General features: G+C 40.4%; 1 protein-coding gene across 11 annotated transcripts in view; it reads left to right on the top strand.

The window, feature by feature from the left end:
- Positions 1-26268, top strand: part of RIPOR1 (RHO family interacting cell polarization regulator 1) — a 2621322-nt gene that overhangs the window by 2068238 nt on the left and 526816 nt on the right. For all 11 annotated transcript variants that reach the window (XM_044058659.1, XM_044058658.1, XM_044058663.1 and 8 more), the window contains one exon: positions 11860-11999. In XM_044058659.1, the coding sequence (XP_043914594.1) occupies positions 11860-11999 (140 nt within the window). The remainder of the gene's footprint in view (positions 1-11859; positions 12000-26268) is intronic.

Raw genomic sequence — 26268 nt, 5'->3', positions numbered from 1 at the left:
CAGAAGATATCGCAAATCTGTTGGCCAATAAATTCATCTCAAATTTCACCTCCACATCACCTTCAGTTCTGCCTCAAGAAAATACCCTCCACTACTCCACTGCCAGTTATCACCAAAGAGCAGATTGCCACTATGCGCCCTAAAGCTAAAAACACTGCTTCAGTGGAGCCTGACGATATACCAGGTTGCCTCCTAAATGGCATAAATAATGACTTATTAGACACATTAGGGCATCTATCTAACCACAGTCTCAAGGGTGGGTCATGCCTACTGAATCTTGTGGATTTCTTTGAGAAAGTTACTAAAGCCATGGATAAGGGCAAAATAGTACATACTGCCTACCTCAACCTGGCCAAGGCATTTAACTCAATTCCTCACTCTGGTATTATAAGTAAACTCACAATACTGGCCATAAATCCCTACGTCACCAGATAGACAGCAAGTTGGCTAATCGACAGGACATGTGATAAGCTTGGTGAATCCAGATCCAGCAAGCGGCCAGTTACTAGTGGTGTGCCAGTGAGCTCAGTGTTGGGACCACTTCTGTTTGGAATATATTTCTCTGAAGTAAAGGCCAGTGTGGAATGCCTCTGGATGAAAAAGTTTGCAGATGACTGCAAGCTGGGGGCAATCACTGAATCTCCCAGTGAAGTACATGTCCTTTAGGAGGATCTAGATCAGACAAATGATTGGTGCCAGAACCATAGCCTAAAACTAAATGTGAAAAAAATACATTATCATACCCTTTGGGAAGTAAAACACCCCTGCAAATTACAACCTCAATAGCATACCCCTAAGAGTAGACTCAGAGGTGAGAGATCTAGGTACACAGATAGTAGCCTGAACTTTGACCACCATATGTCCACAGTGGTGAGGAAGTCCTTTGCAGCACAACTTATAAGTAAAGGTGTGCATCTAGATCCAAAGAAATTATAGTCCTGCTGTATTCAGTCCTCATTAGACCAATAATCAAGTACAGTGCGCCATTTGGCATGTACTTGGCTAGGCACTTGCATCAGCTGCAGGGACCTCAGAGTTTCCTCACAAAGAAAATACAGGGTGTAAACATCATGTCCTATGCAGACAGATTAAAAGCTCTAGCCATTTAATCTGTGTCTTACCGAATATTAAGGGATGATTTATGCCTGACCTACAAGACACTCACAAGTCCAGCCCTGATGGAGTTGCTGCATCTCTTCTTGTCAGGCAGCATGAGGGTAACCTGATCTGGGGATCCAAACTCAAAACATGCTGGAGAGAGAGAGAGAGGTGATCAGAGATTGCCCCTTCTTTGTAACAGGCTTCCTATTCACACTAACCATTAGTTTGGACTGGAGAAATGCAAATTCACATCTGAGTTGAGCGCCTGTGTCTCTTATGGACAGGGGCAGTCTGTAAGATATTCAAGACATAGGTACAAACCCATATCATCCTGTTGCTCCTAGAGGCCATATATGGGTAAATTGGTTTATATTAGCTAGGCTTGTAGGGGCTCTTAAGCTATTAGCCTAGTAATCACCAATGAACAAAAAGAAAAAAAGTTAAGCAAACCTCCATTTCCTCCACAGCAAGCTAGCAGTTTGCCTCAGCTGCAGGTGGGTGACTCTGCTGTAGCTCGAGCTGTTTCCTTAGACCAATCATCTAACCCCCACCTCCACCCAGAAATCACTTTGGTATAGCACCTACAGCCACTGTGGAGGAGGGTTAGCCACATCCTCTGTGGCTTTTGGGAGCCAAGTTTGTTGGTACTAGGAGAAAGGGTGGAGAAGATTCCCCTGTTTGGTCAGAATGTTACACCCATCCCTGGGGAAGCTGTGTTGTCATTAATATAGCAATAACCCACGCCTGGGTGTGGGTAATGCTGGATTTACCCACAGTTGGTGTGGTTTGGTCACGAGGGCGAAGCCCAAGTGGCCAAACAAAGCCAACCATGGGTAAATCCAGCATTACCCACACCCAGGCGTGGGTTATTGCTATTATACAATGACATTATTTAAGAAAAAAAATAATTACTTTTCTTAAATAATGGCATTGTATAATGCCTCCTTGCTGCCCTTCCGCAGCTGTCTGGTATTCTGCGGCAGTTCTGATGTACTGCGCATGCGTATGCCTACGCAGTACACCAGAGCTCTGGGCAAAAGCAACTGAGAAAGCAAGATCTCCGTTGCTTTTTACAAACTGTTTTGCTATGTTAAATGGGTTTAACATAGCGAGACAGCTTTAAAAAAAGCAACAGAGAATCTCCTTTGCTTTTTTTAAAGCTGTCTCGCTATGTTAAACCCATTTAACATAGCGAGACAGTTTTGAAAAAAAGCAACAGAGAAAGCAAGATCTCCGTTGCTTTTTACAAACTTTCTTGCTATGTTAAAGGAGTTTAACATAGCGGGGCAGCTTTAAAAAAGCAAGGGAGAATCTCCGTTGCTTTTTTTAAAGCTGTCGCGCTATGTTAAACTCGTTTAACATAGCGAGACAGTGTGAAGCAGCAGAGATCTTGCGTTCTCCGTTGCTGTAAAAAAAGAGTTATAGTAATGGGTTACTATAACTCTGATTTACAACGTGCACACTGACCAATCAGCGTGCACGTTTTTGAATATTAATGGGGAGTCGTCGTATAATAAACCTGTTTGTCCCAAATTTCCAGTCAAAAAGAAACAGAAAGCTAACCGTTTGTCTTTTCCTGTACAAATCCCTCTAGACTGGAGTAGTTCATTGGGTCTGGCTCAGGGTCTTGTTCAGGCTATTGATCCTTTTTATAAGGTAGTTTCTGTTAGAAGAAAAAGGGATTCCTCTTTTCCTGAACAGATTTGAGAGTCTGAGTCTGAACAGGAGCTAAAAGGACAGATGCAAGGTTTTCCCCTCAGATTTCTGATTCAGACTGAGAGGAGAGTACGGTATCTGAATTTTCTTGCGAGGGATTCTCTGTTTCTGAGACAAATTCACAAAAGTGCTACTTTTTTACTAGAAGGACACCAAGGTTTCTCAGTTCCTCAAACAATACTATGAGCGTGTACAAATGGAATTTCCAGAACCTTCATCCATCCCCCCAGTGCTGTCAGCATTTGAAGATGTGTTTGCCACAGAGTGTATCTTCTCAGATAGTCAGCCTGCTTCTCCTAAGAAAGCAGATAAGAGTGTATAAGGTTCTTCAGTCTTTTCAGTTTATATACACTCATCTTAGGTCTGACCCTGCAGCTATAACTTTGGTTAATCCAGCAGGTGCTGCTAAACATTTGGTTAATTCCAATCCTTCTCTTTCAGAAAAGGATGGTAAAATAATTGACAAGTATGGGGAGAAAAAGTATATGCTTCAGCTTTTTTGATTTTCAGAATTCTGCATTGTCAGGCTCATGTGTTAAAAATTATTCTGACCAGCTGTAAAAGTATGAGTAATGTTTTATCTCCAATTCCTTCTTGTGCGGAAAATTTTGTTTTGAGTGATTTAGTTTCTTCCATGTCACAAGTCATTACTCACTGTTTAAAGTGAGTTTATGATTTTGTAGATACTTCTTCCAGGGTTGTGACCACTGGTACTGTTTTGAGGAGGTTTGCCTGGCTGAGTTCTCAAAACCTCCCAGAAGATGGATTCTCTTCCTCTAGGACTGTTTCCAGGAGTATTTCCCAAATATGGAAGATGTAAAAAATGATATTTTAAATACTCCATTAGACAGAAAGTTATTGGACCCTCTGCTGCAAAGGTTATCAAAAAATTGTGACGAGAAGCAAGTTGAATCTGGGAATCTCTGATATTTTTAAGCCCTCCTTTTTAAAAATTTCCAGGGGGTTCTCTATCCCCTTATCCAATTTTGGTAAATAAATAAATAAATAATCTTAGCAAATTGCTGTTAAGCAGACATTTAAAAACAATGGCAAGGAAGTTCTAAAAAGAAACTAGGAACCATCCCAAAACAAAGAACATTCAAACAAGTCAGAATGAATGTACAAGGCACCAGATCCCTCCCACTCTGGCAGTCCCCCTATTTCTGCCAGAAAGTCTGAATCTCCATTTCCCTCTTTGGCAATAGATAGTTTTAGACAAATGAGTTCTCTAGATCATTCATCAGTGTTACAGATGGCGGTGGGAAGAAATTTCTCCCTTCCAGGGGAGTTATTCCTCAACCACCAAACCATACTCTAGTTCCTCCTCTCCTACAACACATGTTGTCTCAGTAAGTAATAGAGACCGTTCCTCCTCATCAGCTTGGGAAATATTTTATTCAGGGATGTTTTTGGTGCCAAAGGACAAAAATGCATTGAGACAGGTTCTGGATTTATGTTTATCATTCTTACTGTCTCAGTGGCATTTTGGGTTATTGCCAAGATAACCCAGTATTGGCCAGCTTTCAGAAGTTCTGACTCCCCTCCTGCTGTTTCTTCATGTGACAGCTGATTAGCTTAGCAAACCCTGAGATGGAAAACTTCAGCTGTCACAGGAACTTGGTGTTCAGTTTTTTTTATGCCATTCAAAGAAGAAAGTTCTCACACTCTTCACAGAATCCAATGCTGTATTTTCTGGCTTTTTTTGTTTGTTTGTTTTCTTGGGTTCCAAAAGTATTTTAAAATATTTCTGTGAACTACTTAGAGGTGTTTTTTCATAAGCTTCTGTCAAAGTGCATCTTTTGACCATCTCAGCTTGTCCACCCACGGATCCCCCTCTTTCATTTGTTTTTGTGGTCAGTTTATGAAAGGAGTGTTGCATGTGAGACCCCCTTGAAAACAAATTCTTCCTCCCTGGGATCTTAACTTTGTTTTTGAAATTTCGAACCTGCCTTTCAGGCTGATTTACAGTTCATTACTTGGAAGGCTGTTTTACTCATTGCTCTGACATGTGCAACAGTACTTTCTACTTCATTCATCAGATACCCTCCTCTTTTCAAAGAAAATTTTTTTAGTCAGAGTTGCTTCTAGCATTATCTTGTTTAGCCCGGTTCCTGGAGCATGCAGTTTACATCGCTGGTATGTGGAACATTTCTGAGTCAGCTGCAGACCTGTTGATGGGTCTGATGAAGTTTAACACTTTGTTTAAACGAAAGCGCTAACAGGATATCTCATTTTAAAGAATAAAGGATTTGTGTGATTTTACAGCATCGTGGGATTCTCTTTCATCTAAATTTGCTGCCAGTAGAGTTCGTGAACTGCTGTTTTTATTTTATATCCTTAAATGTGCGTATGATGCTGGTGATGATGCAGTTTCCCAAGCAGCTGCCACTGTTTCTGGTATTGGCATGTATGCCTGGCTAGGATTGCGAAATCTCCCAAAATATATTAAGGTGCAAATCCTTAATGGTCCCTGAACAAAGGAGTTTTATTTTGGTCTTCTCTGCTGAAGTTTTAAAACTCCTTGATGGAAGTGGAAGAGAGATTCAAGGGGTTTAGCAGATTTTCCAGTCTCCCATACCGAAAATACAGTAGAAATTGTCTCTCCAGATCAGGACCCTTTTTTCATGGGGAGAAAAACAGTCAGTCTCAGCAGGAAAAAATTGGCAAAGAACAATGTAAGAAAACATGGCAAGGAGAAACAAAGCAGAAAGGGTGTGGAAGCCAGAAACAAAGCAGAAAGGGGGTGGAAGCCAGCCTCCATCCCATACCACCAAAAATGCATGACTGTCTCTTCAGTCAGTACCCCTTCCTACCCTGGCCATCTACTCAGTCTAGCAAAAACAAGCTTTCTCTTCCTTTCACCCTTTGGATATGATAAGCATCAGAATTATGGTTAGTGGAAATGGTTCAAATTCAGTGTAAGTGGCAATGGAACTCTGTCCCTCGAAATTTAGAGGAGTTCCTTTGCACCCACAAAATCAAACATATCTGTTTCCATTCTATTTCATATGTTATCCCAAGGAATAATGGAATCCATTCCAAAATCTCAGCATGGCAAAGGATTTTGTTCCAGAACATTTCTAGTATTAAAACAGGAGGGAACCTGGAGACCCTGTTGGATCCTTCTCTTTATTCATAATTTCTCCAAAAATCAAAATGCTCACTCTTCAGGCTCCTTTTTTTTTGTTTGGTAAATCTGGATCTCGGACACCTATCACAACATTTGTTTTCACAGAGACTTCAAACCATTTTTGTTTTCTGTATCTGATTTGCATTTTCAGTTCTATTGTTTGCCTTTTGTGCTTTCCACAGCTCCAAAGGGTATTCACAGAATGTCTAGCTCCAGTAATTGCTTACTTCAGGCTACAGGGAATCCTGATATTTCCCTAATTGGATGATTGCCTTGTTTTGTAGACAGTTTTCAGAAATTGTCAAAATTCACTTTTTTTCTTGAATCTGTTTCATAATCTAGGTTTTTGTCTTAGTCTGGAGAAGTCTTCTCTTTTTCCCTTCTCACAGACTGACATTTTTAGGAAACCTTCTGGATTCATCACTTTTAATGGCTTATATTCTGTCAGAAAAGGTTGCATTCTACCATCTACAGTTCCTAGACTTTTCTATCCAAACTATTATAACTGTAAAGGAGTATCTCAGAATTCCAGGATACGTGGCTTCCACTATCTTGATTCCACTAGCCAGATTGGACATGAGAAAACTAAACATTTTTTTAAGTCATTGTGGACCTGGCACCAGCAATCCCCTATTCTTTTAAATTCCAGTGCTGGAATTTGTCAGGAAGGAAATGTTATGATGGCCAGACCAGATGTTGTTCAATGCAGATCTTATTTCCTCCCCGCCCCCTTCTCAGTCTGTAACAACTAAAGTATCAAATTTTGATTGTGCAGCAGTATCCAAGGGTATCAAAGTACAAAGGAGTTGGGACCATCCCTTCAAGAAAAAAAAATTAAAAATGAGAAAAGAAATAGCCTTAGTGCATGCCTTGAAGATCTTGATTTTTTTTGTGGATTCCAGGACCTCTTCAGGTAGTCACAGACAGCACCATGGTGAAGATGTACATTAACAAATAAGAAGGTATCAGGCCTTACTTCCTGTGTAGATTGGCTGTGATAACCTGGAAAGTTGTAACTCATCACAATCTTTTTCTCCAGGCCATGTACATCGCATCATAGTAGAACACAGTGGCAGACACATTGAGCAGATCTAGGAAAATACCGAAAATACAGTAGAGTGGATGTTGCATACACCCAGAAGTCTTCCAGAAGATTATCTTTCTGTTGGGATCATCCCTAGTAGATCTGTTTGCCTAAGTTCACAACAAGATACACAAAGAATTTCAGCTCCAGGACACCTTGCAAAAAGGCCTGGATGACAGATGCCTTTTTCATCCCATGGATGGGCATGTACCTTTATGCATTCTCCCCTTTCCTTTGATAACCAGAGTTCTTTTAAGGATCTAAAAGGATTTTCCAGTAATCAAATTGGTAACTCCCTTTTGCCTCAGAAAATAGTGGTTCCCCTTTCTTATGAAAATAGCCAAGGACAGTTACCACAGATTTCCCACAGAATGTATCTATTCACACTGGACAAGGGATTACTGATCTACCCAACCTGCAAAATTCACATCCATCTGCTTGGATGATGGCATTTTGTTCACACTTAGGCACCCTTTCTCAGAGCATGTGATGCAGGTGTTAAGGAAGGCAAGAAAACCTGTGAGTAGAAAATTCTATTTATGCAAATGGAAGAGATTTTCTAGTTAGTGCCTTAAGAAGACCCAGGACCCATATGTAACAGAGACCACAATTATTCTCCAGTACCTGTTTAAATTAACCAAATAAGGCTTTTCTTGCTCACCATTTAAGGTTTATCTTTCACCCATTTTTGCTTGTCTGTCTTTAGATCCCCCCAATTTCCTTGTTTCAGGCAAATTCTTCCACCTTGAAAAAAGGTGGCTCCTCCTTGGGAACTCAACTTTGTCTTGGACAAACTGACTCCCCTGCCTTTTAAACCAGTTCATCAAGCTGATTTGAGGTTCTTGACATGGAAGACTGTTTTACTGACTCTCTGACTTCAGACAGGCATCTGAGTTACAAGTCGTAAGGGTATTTCAGCCCTTTCACATATTTCAAAGGGATTGGATAACATTAAGGAATAACCCTTCCTTCATGCATAAGATGGTCTCTGAATTCACTTTAAATCAGTCCTGCTCATCTCCACCATTCACTTTCATTCACATTCATCCACCATTGTCATAGCTTAAAGCAATTAAACTGGCTTGAACTACACAACTACCTAACATATTCACAACTAACCACAGCACACAAACGCATTCATCATCTAGAAAAAAATGCCCTTCACTACAAAACTTACTACTCCCTACTGTCCAGCAAGGGCCTCCGTTTCTAGTAACCAATTCTTACTACTCACAAGTAAGTCAAATAATGTTGCAGGAGATGCACTCTACTCCCATTACATCGCTAAACTCTGGAATAGTATCCCCACACAAAAAAAACTCTCTGACAAACTCGGTAGTTTTAAGCCATTGCTTAAACAACATCTTAACCAGTCCTCATCACCAGGTTAAAACTTTGTGCTCAATGTATGATACTCTTCAAATACTCTGCTTAAACAGAATACTCTCAACCTCTCACTGAAATGACAAAACAATTTCTATACGTAACCACTGCCTGTGCAATCCACCAAGTTGTTCATGAGCTTTCTCTTGAGTAAGTAGTACTTCTATATAATCTTAGAATGTGTAAATGTAACTACTGTATGTGTATAAATAGAAAGAGAAATGCAACTACACTGTGTTTAATTGGAACTTATATAATGCAATGTAAGCAAATGGAGCTTTTTTCCCCTGGGCCTCCACTGAAATGGGTATTACCCAGTCAAGCTTTCCCAGTAAACAAAGACAAATAAAATAAAAATAAAATCTCCCTGTATTCTTTTGTGAACCATAAAAAACAGAGGAGAGAGAATCCTACATATTCTGATGTCAACAGACAACTCAGATACTTCAGTGGAAGGGCAAAGGACTTTAGAGCTTCTGATCCGCTCTTCATTTTCTGATGGAAAAAGGACAACCACTGTCAAAACGGACAATTTCAAAATGGTCATCTCATGATATCCAGTTTTGTTATTCCCACCATGGAGAGTCCCTCCCTCCCTCGGAAGATCAAAACTCACTCTGCCAGAACTTTGATTACTTCTGAGGCATTTTGGAAAGGGTGGATTCTGGACCTCTTCAGTAGGCAGCAACTCGGTCGTCTGCACACACATTTACTAAACATTACAAAGATGGATTAATTCTCCAGGGCATAAGCAGGATTTGCAAGGTTTATTCTGCTGGGGCTTCTGGACTGTGATCCTTCCTATTCCTCCCTGGCTATCAAGGCTTTGACAGTCGTCTCATATACCCATATGCTACTGCAACAGTGATCTAATGATAAACATAGTACAGTTGTGTAAGTAAGAATCTCAATGGCAACACCCAGATCTGCTCTTAGTTACAGCACAACGGCACGAAAATTACAGAACCAACTGATATTGCCAACATCCTGGCAGATAGGTTCAGTGCTAACTTCACCCCCTAACAGGCCCATATCTATACAGGAAGAATACAGAGTCCCTGTAATCACAACTGCGCAGGTAAACGCTGCACTCTCTAAAGCCAAAAACACAGCATCCGTGGGACCGGACAACATCCCAGGCTGCATTTTACATGAACTTCAGAATGAACTGGCTCCCCACCTAAGCACCTTGTTCAGTCATAGCCTCACGTCAGGCGTTGTGCCCACTGAATGGTGCACAGCAACAGTTATCCGACTCCACAAAGGGGGAGCCACCACTGATCCCGGGATCTATCTCCCTATTAGCCTGACGAGCCTGGTCTGTAAGGCCATGGAATGTATCATCATGGAACTCATAAACAAAGACAATGGTAATCTCCAAACTCTGTACCCCACCCAGTTTGGGTTTGTGAAAGGGAGATCATGCCTCCTGAACCTCATCGACTTCTTTGAGTCAGTCACCAAAGCTGTAGACAAGGGTAAGATGGGTCACACAGCCTATCTTGACCTCACCAAGGTTTTCAACACCATCCCCCATTCTGGAAATATAGCTAAACTCACTAAACTAGGTATAAATCCCTACATCACAAGATGGGTTGCCAGTTGGCTCACTGACAGAACCCACACTGTAAAAGTTGCAGACTCCAAATCTGACTTCAAACCAGTGACAAGTGGACTACCACAGGGTTCAGTCCTGGGACCTCTCCTGTTTGGTATCTACTTCTCTGAAGTACAGGCTAACACAGAAGGCCTTTGGCTAACGAAGTTCGCAGATAACTGCAAACTAGGAGCCATAGTCTAGTCCCCAAATGATGTGGACATCCTACAGAAGGGCCTGAGTGAGACAGATGCCTGGTGTCAGAGTCATGGCCTCAAGCTCAATGGCAAAAAGTGAATTGTCATCCCCTTTGGTAAAAACTCTGTACCCATGAACTACCACATAGGCATCAGTCTACTTAATGCCAGATGTGTGATAAGAGACCTTGGGACCCAGGTGGACAGTAATCTCTTCTTTGATAATCACATTGCCACAGTAGTCCGGAAATCCTTCTACGTGGCACACCTCATCACAAAAGGGTTCTCATCCAGGAAAAAAGAGGTCACTGTTCCCCTCTACTCGACACTCATTAGACCCATTATAGAGTACAATGCCCCTTTTGGAATGTACCTCACAAGACATCAGCAGCAGCTGGAAAGGCCACAGAAGTACCTCACAAAGAGGATTACTGGCCTCAAACAGATGCCCTACACTGCCTCAAAAAACTGCAGCTTTACTCTGTAGCATATCGCCTACTCCGAGGTGATCTCTGCCTAACATATAAAGCTATGTCAAACCCAGAGCTGTTGGACATGCTACACGTAAAGAAATCCCAATCCCTCCGAGCCACACGCTCTAGGGACCTAAACCTTGTCACCACAATAAACAGGACATGCTGGAGGGATAAATTCCTGTCCCAGAGACTTCCCATACTCTGGAACAAGCTACCCATATATGTCAAGCAAAGTTCCTCATTAGCACTCTTCAAGAAAAATCTTGATGAGTGGATGGGAAATAGAAAATACACCCCGAGGATCACTTCTGTGGCTCTGCTCGACAAGGGCACAGGAAAATAACTTTCTTGGGTGGTGTAAGCCAGGGAACCTTGTTGGCTAGGCTTACTTAGGCCCTTGGGCCGATAGCCTAGTACCTACCTATGAACCTGTAATAGTACATTTTTGAATCAGTCACTGTTGCAGTACTGTAAACCCCCCCTTTTGTATCATTTTAATTAATTAAATATTTTTTAATGGCTCCTTACTGGGTTTTATTCCTTATTCCCCTATCTCATGGCCAGGATCAGGTTCCCCTGATTCCTCTTTCTCCTAGCACATAAATATCCAGAAGCAGTCCTTGGTCCTGTTGGTTATGTATTACAGCCTTCCTTGGTGAGAGGCAAAAAGGCTCTGAATTTTGGCACCCATATGTTTGCTTTAATACCAGCATACCCCCATAATGTGCTGGATATATGGTGCATGTAAAAGGTGCCCCAAAGCTTTTGTATACTGGCCGGACATCAGATTCTTATCAGGATATGTCCTATTTAGCATTAAGCTACTGCAGCAGTGATCTTTTTGAACATCTTCTGTTAGAGTAAGTTTACTTACAGAATTACACTTTTGATATTCCCACCTAGGTCTGTACCAGCTTCTCAGAGAACTACTGATACGTGCATTCAGCATCTAAATGGTAAGGGTAAGCATATCAGGGGGCATATTTTGAATTGCACACTTCTGCTGTAAGGACTGTATGATTAACTTATGCAAAGAAAGCTTGAGTATTTGATGTAGATTAGTTACAGAAAGAACAGAGTCTTGGTTTTGAAGTTATATTTTTTGATTGTATTTGTTTTCTGTGTACATGCATTTTAGTTTAATAACTGCTTTTCCCTCCATTTCTTATTTACAGCAGAGGCAAGGAGTTAGCAGAAGTCGGGCTTCTAGTATCAGCCTAACAGTTGAGAATGCACTGGAGAGCTTTAATTTTCTTAACACTTCTGACACAGAAGACTCTGAGTCTTCCGACAAGGAGGGAGAAAGAAAGGAGAGGTACGTTTCCAGACAATAACTTTTGTGCCAAAGTAGTAACAAAATTTTATTCAGATTTATTTTTGATAAGTTTAACTATCAGAATTCATCAGTTTTATAAAACAATATATTTTTAAACATAAAGGCAGCAACTTTCCATGGTGTCCCAATGAAAGTCTGACAGTTTTCTGAAGTCACCAAGTAGCAGTAACAAAACCTTAATCACTGGAGTATGAACTGTGGTCAGTATTAGCACAACAAAAAGAAAAGCATTTTTGTATGTGGCGGGGGGCAAGCATACCTCTCAACTGTTCAGACTTTTGCAGAATGTCCAGATTTTTGCCTCATATTCTTGGTTAGTTCTCCATAAAATCTCTGCCTTTTGGGCAAATAATTGAGGATTAAAGTCACTAAATAATCGCAAACGTTTGAATTTCAGACTTCATGCCCTTCAGAAAATGCACCTTTCCTGCTACTTTTTAAGTTTATAAGAGCAATAATTAAAATCTGTACCTGTTTTGGGGCCTTTGTACAAAATCATGAGTTGTAGTTCTTTTGTTCTAATTATATTGTTCATTTCTCGATCCTACAAGTTAAGTAAAAAGTTCTGCATCAAGCACGTACTGTATATCCACAAATGCCCTTATGGTTGTCAAATGGCTAGAATTGCAGCTTTGAATAATTTTCTTGACCTAGACAACGCTTCTTCCAGGACCCATTTTTATTTGGTCAGAGACAGGCAACTAAATTTTATGGTGTTTGAACAGCAAGGTTCCACACTGTCATATCCACAGTACAGGAAGTTAATAAGTGCCTGGTAACAAGCCTTAAACAAAAATATCATTGTCTTACTGGTTCTCATCACAACGGAGGTTACAGTCTAGCAGTATCTGAACATCTCCAAGTTGTGGATTCAGAGGCTTTGTCTGATTTGTGTGTTTCAGAAGTGGGGCACTCTAGAAAGTGACTTATGGCTTCCCTTGTCCATGTTACAGGAAAAGGATGAGCTGGTAATGATACAGTTCTCCATCATATGGCACAAGAAGTTTGTGTACATTTTCCTGACATTCATACTGATTACACATTCTATTGCAAGCTAAAGAAAGAAATACCAAACTCATTCTTACTACCCTTTCTTGGCCAAGAATGATATGGTTAGATGTTTATCGTGTTTAACTGTTGCAGGCCTAACAAATGGGTTATCTGGCTCCCGATAGCCCTTAGTCGGCCAGAATACCAAAGGTAAGTAAAAATGATATCAGTTGCCATCAGCTGTAAAGGATGTCAGTGCGTCCGATACAAAAGAAGGCAGCCAACGTCACTTCCTCAGTCTTCCTTGCCGCGGAGCCTGAAGCAAAAGCTTTTCATGCACGAGTGCCGGTCGGCAGTTTACCTTTGTTGGTTTCCGACTACAAGAGTTGAAGTCTACTACAGCTAAGTACCCCGTTGGGGATCCTCTTTTCTTGCCTTAACGAATGTCAGAAAAAGTTAATAATTGCCTTACCTGTGGAAAGCAGATTCCTCATAGAGATTTTCATTCCTATTGCATTGTTTGTTTAGGCCTTGACCACAACATTCCCAAGTGTGATCTCTGTGCCTCCTTTAATCCGTCGTCAGGCTAAGATTTTGGCTAGGCATTTTGGAGTTTGGCCTAAGTTCATTGGTATGGCGTCCGCCGGTCTTCAGGCTTCAGATGTTCTGAAGAAACATAAGGATAAGGACCGCGACAGGCCTCAGAAAGCTAAGTCCTCGGATGAGGTTAAGTTGGTCGTCAGTCAGGCGGTAGCCAGTGAGACGCCTTTGCAGTCCCTGCAGTCCGCTGATATACAACCGCAGGCCTTGATTGAGTCTGAGTCCCTTAGGCCTTCAGCCTCCGTTTTGCCTTCCGACCTGTCGCCGGTTGCCTCTTCTGCTGGAGCCAGAGCCGCTAAGCTGACTCCGGTGTCCGAGGCCTCCATTTTGCATTCTGACAGCAAACTTCTTCCTTCAACCCCTGCTGCAGCTTCGGCGGTTGCCAGGTCTCCCAAATCCTTCAGGCTTGCAGGTAAATCTTCCATTCGTAAGCCTGTGAAAAGGCAGGCTCCAGCTTCTTCTCATTCCCCTCAATCCCAAATGGTTAAAATGGCTAATGATTTGTTGACTCTTATTAGGGGTTCTCAGCCTCCTCCTCCTCCTAAAAGGAGTAGGGATGTTTCCCCTTTGTCCTGCTCAGGTTCTGATTCTTCCAGCAATTCTGCTGATGAAGAGGAATTTTCTCAGGCTTTTTCTGCTTTTGAGGATTCGGATGCAGAGGAGTCCATCCCTTCGGCTTCTCCTCCAGAGGATTTCTCTTTTGGTGATACTTTAAATACCCTCAGAGAACATTTTAAATGGGAAAGTCAGGATTATCCTCAATCCAAGAAAAGGATTAGGGAATTCTGGATTTACCTCAGCATAGGCCTCTTGCTATTCCCCGTGTTGGAAGTTGTTGATTTTTTTTCTGGAAAATTCCTTGTCTCCAAATTTGGCTCCTCCTGCTCCCAGGAAACCTGACAGGTACTACAGAGTCCCTGATTCTCATCTGTTTCTTTTCAGGAATTTGTTGGCTGATCCAGAGGTTATTTCTCAGGGCCCCAAAGGAGTTAAGGCCACTGTTACCAGGAATCCTGTTCCCTCTGATAGGGAGTCTCGGAACCTAGATAGGTGGGGCAAGAAGATTTATACCTCTGCCACCCTAGTTATTAGGGCTACCAGTTGTCTTTTTCATATGCTGAAGTACCAGCAGCACACCTTGGAGGCTATTACGTCTAGGATAGCAAGTGTACCTCTTTTGACAGAGAGTAAAGACATGCAGGATTTACTGAATTTAGCCAGTCTGGTCAATAAGCAATCTTTATCCAAACAAAGAGAGTCCAAGATGTCACGGAAGACTAAAACACAGACAATTTATTAAGAGTAAAGCGCTTTTCGTCGCTCAAAATGTGAGCAACTTCTTCAGACATTTCAAATTAATTAAATAACTGTTATATATACACTCACGTCACCACGCTTAATTACTAATCAACAATTTAAAACAACAGTGCAATATGATTTCTTTACAAAAACATACATTACAACTCGGAGCAGCCAGATTAAGTGTTTAGTATCACATCTAGATAATATATACTATCCAATACTAGATGTTACTAGTTAATTTTAACAATAATACTTTTAAACTGTATTTTATGTGTATGTTTTATTTTATTGTTGTATATTTTATTTCATCATATTTCTCAAATGAAGTATGTACTATGTGGTACTCTTATTCAAAGCTCTCTAAAATGACTCTATAAATAGTCATAAATTACCTGATTAAAATTGTGTACAACTATACATGACTAATATAAAGTCAAGATATTACTAAAATAGACAGATATACAAACATGTATTAATAAATATAATATATGTTAATCACTCTAGAATATTTGTATTAACATAAATATATTAATAAAATTAAAAATAAAAAATAAAAAACAAAGATCTAGAAAGTAATTATATTACCATTAATTTCATTTAGTGTTATTAATTTTGTTAAATTAATATTATCTATTTAAACTCCTTAATTTAAGTAAGCAACCAATATTGCAGTGGTCATTTAAGCCTGGATAAACAAAAGCATTTGTACGCCACTGCCAAATTAATTCTCGCTCCTCTAAAAGTAAGTTATATGGTCCACCTCTCAAGTTTGTCTGTATTTGGTCCAGAGCCATAAATTTAAAAGTGTGGCCCATATTACTTGAAACATGTTTAAATAGAGCATTTTCAACTTTTTTGTGTTGTATAGCATATGTATGTTCATAGACTCTTTCTTTGAGCTGTCTTTCAGTCTTTCCTATATAGAAAGCTGGACATAGTGTACACTGAGCTACATACACTATGAGTTTAGAATAACAGCTCAATTTATGTCTAATTTCATTTTTTCTGTTGTTAATAGTGGTAGATTCCCACTACACATTACACATGCTACAATTTTCACAGATTTTCATACCTTCGTTCTAGAAAAGTTGTTGTTAATGTTATTACTTTCCAGAATATTTTTCAAATTGAAACCCCTTCTGTAAACTATTCTAGGGTATTCAACTAGTTTACTTGAAATGCTCCTATCTTGTTGAATTAATGACCAGTTTTTAAGTAACAGTTTTTTGATAATATCGCTGTCCATGTTATAAGTTGTTATAAAACTACATCTAAAGTCATTAATAGGTTCTATTCTTACTTCTTGATTGTCTATTACTTCTAGTGGACCCCAAGTTTTCTACATGGCCTGAAAATATACTATTATCAGCTTGTTGGTCAAGGATTGGAAGGATAATACCACAACTTCTCTTATATGTAACTTCCTGGATTATCTCTTCTAAAAGTCGAAGGGATAACCTCTCTCATAAAGAAACTCTTTAGAAGTTCACATTCGAGTTCAAAGTCTGCACTGGTGGTCATTCGAGCAGCCCGTATTAATTGCCCCTTTACTATAGCTTTCTTCTGAGAGATAGGATGAAGGCTACTATAATGCAAGTAAGAGTTGCAAAAAGTTTTCTTTCTATGTATTTTAGAAAAGAATAGGTTGTTAACTTCATCCTTGGCCAGGTTCACATCCAAATAGTCTATAGATTGTTTTTGAAAGTTGGATGTAAACTTGAAAAAGTCAGTGGTATTGTTCAAGAATTTTAACAACTCTTCTGCTTTTTCTTGATCTCCTTCAAATAAAATGAAGATGTCATCCAGGAAGCGAGTATAGTAATTGATAAAAGGCAACCATTCAGTGTTGTTTAGGATGTGTTGTTGTTCCCAGTATGCCATAACAGTATTTGCTAAACTGGCCCCCACAGGTGAACCCATGGCAACCCCACATTTTTGTAAATACAACTTGTTGTTAAAAGTAAAAAAATTATTTGTCAAAATAATATCCAATAAGGTTGTTACCGTGAATATTTCATTTACTTCAGCCCCCTTCTTGATAAGAAATAAGTTGACCCACTCTATTGCTTCTAAATGGGGGATTGACGTATATAAGTCAATCACATCGATGGTCACGAAGTTCAAATCTTCTCTATATATAATATTGTCCAGATTCTTCAGAAAAGACCATGAGTCTTTGCATATTTGAACTTCAGTCGATAGATATTTTTTCAAAATACTGTCAACTAGTTTAGCTGAAGCATAGGTAATAGAGTCCCTTCCGTCTATTAGTGGTCTAAGTGGGGGATCTATGATATTTTTATGTATTTTTGGGGTTGCAAACATGATGGGAATCTTTGGCCAGTTAGTAGTAATATAATGGTAACTGTTTATATCAATGTATCCATCCATAAATAAATCACTGTAATAGCCCTTAATACGTCTATATGCGGTGTTTAGTTCATTTATAGAAACTTCTTTGTATGTATCATTAGCTAATAATTTTTCAACTCTATCAACATAATCAAAGTTGTCAAATAGAGTAAGTCCTCCACCTTTGTCTGGCTTAATAGCCCTAGCAAATACATGGACTTAGCACAAAGTATTAAGGACATCAAACTGTTTGTAAGGAAACTTAACCTCAGTATTCTTTTAGGGGATTCACCAACAATTAGTCAGTCACTCAAAGTAGTTAGTGAGTACAACCCTACTTTGCATCCAACTTTGTCCACATTTGAACAAATTATGGAACTTGATTTACGAAGTATTAATGACAGTGCACATAATAAAATTTATCAAAATAACAAGAAAGGTAGAAACCTTAGTAAGGAAGAAAATGCAGCTTTATCTACCTTTAAAACACTCAATATCAGGGCTATTAAGCCAGACAAAGGTGGAGGACTTACTCTATTTGACAACTTTGATTATGTTGATAGAGTTGAAAAATTATTAGCTAATGATACATACAAAGAAGTTTCTATAAATGAACTAAACACCGCATATAGACGTATTAAGGGCTATTACAGTGATTTATTTATGGATGGATACATTGATATAAACAGTTACCATTATATTACTACTAACTGGCCAAAGATTCCCATCATGTTTGCAACCCCAAAAATACATAAAAATATCATAGATCCCCCACTTAGACCACTAATAGACGGAAGGGACTCTATTACCTATGCTTCAGCTAAACTAGTTGACAGTATTTTGAAAAAATATCTATCGACTGAAGTTCAAATATGCAAAGACTCATGGTCTTTTCTGAAGAATCTGGACAATATTATATATAGAGAAGATTTGAACTTCGTGACCATCGATGTGATTGACTTATATACGTCAATCCCCCATTTAGAAGCAATAGAGTGGGTCAACTTATTTCTTATCAAGAAGGGGGCTGAAGTAAATGAAATATTCACGGTAACAACCTTATTGGATATTATTTTGACAAATAATTTTTTTACTTTTAACAAGTTGTATTTACAAAAATGTGGGGTTGCCATGGGTTCACCTGTGGGGGCCAGTTTAGCAAATACTGTTATGGCATACTGGGAACAACAACACATCCTAAACAACACTGAATGGTTGCCTTTTATCAATTACTATACTCGCTTCCTGGATGACATCTTCATTTTATTTGAAGGAGATCAAGAAAAAGCAGAAGAGTTGTTAAAATTCTTGAACAATACCACTGACTTTTTCAAGTTTACATCCAACTTTCAAAAACAATCTATAGACTATTTGGATGTGAACCTGGCCAAGGATGAAGTTAACAACCTATTCTTTTCTAAAATACATAGAAAGAAAACTTTTTGCAACTCTTACTTGCATTATAGTAGCCTTCATCCTATCTCTCAGAAGAAAGCTATAGTAAAGGGGCAATTAATACGGGCTGCTCGAATGACCACCCGTATTGCAGACTTTGAACTCGAATGTGAACTTCTAAAGAGTTTCTTTTATGAGAGAGGTTATCCCTTCGACTTTTTAGAAGAGATAATCCAGGAAGTTACATATAAGAGAAGTTGTGGTATTATCCTTCCAATCCTTGACCAACAAGCTGATAATAGTATATTTTCAGGCCATGTAGAAAACTTGGGGGGTCCACTAGAAGTAATAGACAATCAAGAAGTAAGAATAGAACCTATTAATGACTTTAGATGTAGTTTTATAACAACTTATAACATGGACAGCGATATTATCAAAAAACTGTTACTTAAAAACTGGTCATTAATTCAACAAGATAGGAGCATTTCAAGTAAACTAGTTGAATACCCTAGAATAGTTTACAGAAGGGGTTTCAATTTGAAAAATATTCTGGAAAGTAATAACATTAACAACAACTTTTCTAGAACGAAAGGTATGAAAATCTGTGAAAATTGTAGCATGTGTAAATATATGTGTAGTGGGGAATCTACCACTATTAACAACAGAAAAAATGAAATTAGACATAAATTGAGCTGTTATTCTAAACTCATAGTGTATGTAGCTCAGTGTACACTATGTCCAGCTTTCTATATAGGAAAGACTGAAAGACAGCTCAAAGAAAGAGTCTATGAACATACATATGCTATACAACACAAAAAAGTTGAAAATGCTCTATTTAAACATGTTTCAAGTAATATGGGCCACACTTTTAAATTTATGGCTCTGGACCAAATACAGACAAACTTGAGAGGTGGACCATATAACTTACTTTTAGAGGAGCGAGAATTAATTTGGCAGTGGCGTACAAATGCTTTTGTTTATCCAGGCTTAAATGACCACTGCAATATTGGTTGCTTACTTAAATTAAGGAGTTTAAATAGATAATATTAATTTAACAAAATTAATAACACTAAATGAAATTAATGGTAATATAATTACTTTCTAGATCTTTGTTTTTTATTTTTTATTTTTTATTTTTAATTTTATTAATATATTTATGTTAATACAAATATTCTAGAGTGATTAACATATATTATATTTATTAATACATGTTTGTATATCTGTCTATTTTAGTAATATCTTGACTTTATATTAGTCATGTATAGTTGTACACAATTTTAATCAGGTAATTTATGACTATTTATAGAGTCATTTTAGAGAGCTTTGAATAAGAGTACCACATAGTACATACTTCATTTGAGAAATATGATGAAATAAAATATACAACAATAAAATAAAACATACACATAAAATACAGTTTAAAAGTATTATTGTTAAAATTAACTAGTAACATCTAGTATTGGATAGTATATATTATCTAGATGTGATACTAAACACTTAATCTGGCTGCTCCGAGTTGTAATGTATGTTTTTGTAAAGAAATCATATTGCACTGTTGTTTTAAATTGTTGATTAGTAATTAAGCGTGGTGACGTGAGTGTATATATAACAGTTATTTAATTAATTTGAAATGTCTGAAGAAGTTGCTCACATTTTGAGCGACGAAAAGCGCTTTACTCTTAATAAATTGTCTGTGTTTTAGTCTTCCGTGACATCTTGGACTCTCTTTGTTTGGATTTAGTCTGTTCCTCGTACCTAGTTTGTCTCAATAAGCAATCTTTGCTTTGTGGTTTTGACATCCTTGAGGCCTCCAGCAGGGCTACGGATACTGGATCTGTTATTAGAAGGCACGCTTGGCTCAGAGAACAGCCTCTTCCTGAACCTGTCAAGGCTATGCTTTTGGATGTACCTTTGCATAAAAGACAGTCTTTTTGGCAGCAAAGCAGAGGAGGTACTGAAGAAGATGGAGGATAAGGCCAAGTCCATGCAAACTGTTAAGGATTTTCTGCAAGTTCAACCCCCTCACTTTAGCAGGAATTACCCTTCCAAGTGTTGGACCTTTCCTGATACCAGCAGCCAGACCCATTCCAGGACTAGAGGTTACAAATCTTCTAGGGGGCAGGGGGCTACCTCTCAAAGGTCTAGGCATTGGCAGGCTTCCACTTTTAAAGGGGGAAGCTCCAAGCCTGCATCTCAATCAAAACACTCTCAATGACTTTTTACAAGTTCTGCCTGTTCTTGCTTGCCGGGAGAGTCCTTTAGGGAGAAGGTTGGTCCTTTTTGCAGATGTCTGGGACACTGTCACAAACAACAAATGGGTGCTCAGAACGGTGTCCCTAGGGCACAAGTTTTCTTTCTGCACCTTTTCAGCTCCCAAGGGATTCCCGGACGTTGCTCCAAACCAAAGGGCAGAAGTAGAAAAACAAATTTTGTCCCTGTCTCGTCAGGGAGCAATAGAATCAGTCCCTGCTCAGCAGGTAGGCCAGGGCCTTTATTCTAGACTTTTCCTAATTCCAAAAAAAGAAGGCACCTGGCGTCCTATCCTGGATCTTTCCATTCTGAACTCTTTTCTTGCAATTCCAAAGTTCAAAATGCTCATTCTACATCAGCTGTTTCCACTTCTAGAAAAGAATTCCTAGCTGGTAACCTTGGATCTCAAAGAGGCTTATCTTCACATTCCTATCAGGGAAAGTTGCAGGCAGTACCTTCATTTCAGAGTGGGCAAGCAACATTACCAATTCTCTGCGCTGCCCTTTGGCTTATCTACTGCTCCCAGAGTCTTCACATAGTGCCTGGCCACAGTCATTGCTTTTTGCAAGTGGAAGAAAATTCAGATTTACCCATATTTGGACGACTGTCTGATTCAAGCAAGTTCTCAGGAACAGACCCTTCTCTCTTCCCTGGGTTACACTCTCAATGTGGAAAAATCGAAAATGGTGCCATCCAAGGAGATAACATTCCTGGGAGTGAGTCTGAATACAGCTGCCCAGATGATATATCTCACCCAGGAAAAGCAGACAACTCTTTCAGTTTACTTCAAGGACTTGGCAAGCCTGTCCCAGCTCCCTGCAAGGAAATACCTGCAAGCTCTGGGATTCATGTCATGTTGTATTCTCATGATTCCATATGCAAGACTGCATATGAGGAAGATGCAATGGTACCTCAAGAACATTTGGTGTCAACACACACAGGACTTGGATATGATGATCCCTCTGCTTCCATCTCTGCAGATGGAGTTTCTATGGTGGGCAACAGCCTGTCTACAAAACAAGGACATGCCCTTTTGGATACCTCCTGCCACTCAAGTTGTAACTACAGACGCATCGGACTATGCCTGGGGAGCATACCTGGATGGCAGATGCATACAGGGATGGTGGAACGCCCAGCAGATGCACCTGCACATAAATCTAAAAGAGTTAATGGCAGTTCAACAAGCCTTACTAGCCTTCAAGCACCTTCTTTCTCCAGGAACCTTACTTGTCAGAACAGACAATACCACAGTCATGTGATACATCAACAAGCAGGGAGGGGCTCACTCTTATCCCCTGTACAGACAAAGCATGAATCTTTGGTCCATGGCAGCATCCCTGGACCTGCATCTCCTAGCTCGGTTCCTTCCAGGAAGGCTCAATGTTTTGGCAGACCAGTTGAGCAGGCGAACCCCAGATCCTCACGAGTGCAGCTGAACAGGACGGTTTTCTACAGCATCATTCAACGCTGGAGCACACCTCAGGTGGATGTTTTCTCCTCCCCGGTCAGTCACCTTCTGTCTCTCTCTTGCACCAGACAGCATCACAGCAGGGCTTGGAGAGTGGTTGCTCTGTCCTTCCCTTGGACATTGCTATCAGTTTACACCTTCCCTCCTGTTCCTCTTCTACCCAGAGTGTTAAAGATCAGGGACGAATGACCAAGGACTATTGTCATAGCTCCGGACTGGCCCAGACAGCATTGGTATCCGCTGCTTCACAGTTTCTCCCTATTCCCTCCTTGGCATCTTCCTCTGAAGCCAGATCTTCTGGTTCAGGAAGGGAGAATTATTCTGCATCCTCAGCTGCAATCCCTTCACTTGGCAGCATGGCTCATAGTTTGACTCCTTCCTTATCTTCTTCCCTTTCCCAGCAGGTGGTTGATGTGCTGAGAGAGGCCAGGAGGCCCAGCACTAGGAAGTCCTACGCTGGCAAATGTGAAAGGTTTTCTCATTGGATGCAGGCTAGAGGGGACTCTTCTTCTCAGCCTACCCTTCCTCTGATCTTGGAATACCTGGCTGAATTGCTTCAAGGTGGTCTTTCCCTTTCTTCTGTCAAGCTCCATACTTCAACCATTTCTGCTCATTGTTCTCTTAAACAACCCATTTTCTCTCATCCCTTTATGAAAATGTTTCTCAGAGGTGCTTGTAACTTAAAACCTCCCAGAAGGGCACGTACTCCAGCATGGGAGCTTAATTTTGTTCTAGAGAAACTCACTCTTCCTCCTTTAGAGCCAGCTGCCTCTGCAGAATTGAAGATGTTCTTCATGTTTCACTGTTGCAGTCATTACATCTGGGTTATCTGCCTGCAGGTAGCCCTCAGCCAGCCTGAGTACCAGAGTCTTGGATTCCTGCGTCGGATGCTGTCTCTTCTTCCATAACATCAGGTTGTCGGGGGGTATAAAACATGCAGCCGCCGCCATTACCCCAGTCTTTCTTGCTGCGCAGTGCCCGAAGCAGAAGCAGTTCGCATGTGCCAGTCGGCCGACTCCTGAAATTTTCGTTTGCGAGTTTCAGAACCGAAGTCTTTGAAAAAAGCTATGTACCCCGTTGGGGATCCTTTTTCTTGCTCTTGACCGATGTCAGTAAAAGTTAACAATTATATTACCTGTGGAAAGCAAATAGCTCATAAAGATTTTCTTTCATACTGCATTCCTTGCTTCGGCCCAGACCACGACATCCCTCGCTGTCGGTTTTGTGCCTTATTCAACCCCTGAGTTATTCCTCGTTGGTCTATTTTCGCAGCAAATTATTTTGGTACTCGGTTTAACTATCCAGAAATGGCTTCAGTAAGCCATCTGACTACCAATATTCCGAAAAAACATAAAGACAGAGACAGACCGCATAGGTCCAAAACTGCCGACGATGCTTCCATTAAGCTTGTCGCCAATTCGCCGGTAATCAGTGAAGTGCTTTCGCAGCCCCTGATACCTGCTACTTCAGATTCGCAGGCCTCTACTGAGACCCATTCAGAGTCCAGTATGCCACAAGATGGTTCTTTGACTATGGAACCTACAGATGTCTCTACCTTGGATGGTCTGGAGCCGCTGTGCAGGCACCGGCTTCTGAGGGTGTATTCAGGCTTACAGATATCCATTTCAAATCGACCCACGCCTAGAAAACCAACGTCCAAACTGCATGGTCAGACCCATATGCCTAAAAAATAAATGCTCAGAATGGCTGAAGACTTATTACTTTAATCAGGGGAAGCCAGCCTACCCCCTCTAAGAGACCTAGAACTGATTTTCCTTCTGATTCTTCTGATCAGGATTCTGAAATTTCTCTTTCTTCTGATTACCAGGATTTGCCCTTGTCTACCTATGAGGATTCTGATGCAGATGATTCCATTCCCTCTTCTTCCCCTCCAGAAGACTTTTCTTTTGGTGAAACCTTGCATGCTCTTAGGGAACATTTCCGCTGGGAAAGCCGGGATTATTCTGACTCCAAAAAGAGGCTTAGGGAATTCTTACTCCTCCCTCAACACAGGCCTTTAGGTATCCTTCCTGTTCTGGACATTGTAGATGATGCCTTCTTGGAATCTAGCCTGGCCCCTGACACTTTACCTCCAGCTCCCAGAAAACCTGACAGGTATTACAGAGTACCTGACTCTCACAAGTTCCTATTCAAGAATCCTACTGCGAATCCAGAGACAGTTTCCCAAGGACCAAAAGGTATTTAGGCTACTGCTGCCAAAAACCCTACCCCCTCTGATAGAGATTCCAGCACCTTGGACAGATGGGGTAAGAAAGTATCCACTTCTGCTACTTTGGCCATTATTGCCTTAAATGGCCAGTTTCATATGTTAAAGTAGCAGCATGTTATGGGACTACTTAAACAGAAAATGATGTTGATTCCTGACTGTGCTGAACATAAAGAATTACAGGATTTAATGCATTCTGCTGAACAAGTTGGTAAACATACTTTGCAGTGTGGTTTTGACTCTTTAGAAGCATCTTGCAGGGCTGCTATCACTGGGTCTGTACTTAGAAGGCATGCTTGGCTTAAGGAGCAAAATTTGCCAGATCATGTTAAAGCTAAATTACTGGATGCTCCCTTAAACCAAGACCGCCTGTTTGGAAACAAAGCATAAGTCCTTAAAAAGATGGAGGAAAAAGCTAAATCTAGGCAAACTGTTGAAGATTTCCTGCAAGTACAGACTCCCAGATTTAGTAGGCATTTGCCTTCTAAGAATTGGTCCTTTCCTGTCTCTTCCAGGCCTTCTCAGTCCAAACCCAGGAACAGCAGACCACCTAGGCTACAGTCTCAGTCTACACACAGGCCTAAGCAGTGGGGGGCTCCCACTTCCAAAGCTGGAAATAGTAAGACACCCCACTATGGAAAAATGTCACAATGACTTAACCTTAAACCTTCCAAGCCCTGCTCAACTGCCTGCTCCCTTAGGAGGAAAACTTGCCCTGCATGCCAAAAACTGGGAACTCATTACCCGGGACGAATGGGTTTTAAATATAGTTTTCCAAGGATACAGATTCCACTTCCACACCTTACCAACCCCAAGTGGTTGGCCAGACCTACTCCTAAATCAGTGGGCAGAGGCTCAACAGCAGGTTCCCTCTCTTCTACGTATCAGGGCTATTCAACCTGTCCCAGCAGAAGAAAGGGGACAAGGTTTTTACTCAGGATTTTTCCTGGTACCCAAAAAAGACAGCTCCTGGCATCCTATCCTGGGCCCCTCTCTATTCTAAACACCTTTTTGGTAATCCCAAAATTCAAAATGTTAACAATAGCTGCTTCCTATGCTACGCAAAGATGCCTGGTTGGCAACCTTATACTTAAAGGAAGCTTACCTGCACATTCCAATAGGGGAATCTTGCAGGAAATACCTAAGCTTCAGAGCAGGCTACATGCACTATCGGTTCTCTGCACTTCCCTTTGGCTTATCTACTGCGCCCAGGGTATTCACAAAGTGTCTAGCTCCAGCCATTGCATTTTGCAGGCAGAGAAATATTCAAATATACCCATACCTGGACGATTGTCTGATTCAGGCAGAAAGCCAGGACATGCTATTAAAACATCTGGCATTTGTAAAGAAACTTCTGACCCCGCTGGGGTACGCCATAAACGAAAATAAATCTCATCTAGTACCCTGCCAACAGATTGTATTGCTTGGAGCAAGCTTGAACACAACTTCCCAGATGGCTTACCTCATGCCAGTGAAACAAGTCTATTTGACAGCCTACTTCAAACTACTGGCCACAAAGACCCAGCTATTTGCAAGGAAAATCCTGCAAGCCCTGGGGTTCATGGCCTCTTGCATTCTACTAATTCCATATGCAAGACTGCATATGAGGAAACTACAATGGTATCTAAAAAGCCTATGGTGTCAACATTCTCAGCACCTGGAAT

Source organism: Protopterus annectens, chromosome 16.part0 (assembly GCF_019279795.1).
Source record: "Protopterus annectens isolate FY-2018-M chromosome 16.part0, PAN1.0, whole genome shotgun sequence".
NCBI lineage: Eukaryota > Metazoa > Chordata > Ceratodontiformes > Protopteridae > Protopterus > Protopterus annectens.
Note: the sequence above shows the minus strand (reverse complement) of the source record. Positions and strands in the feature narration are given on the sequence as shown.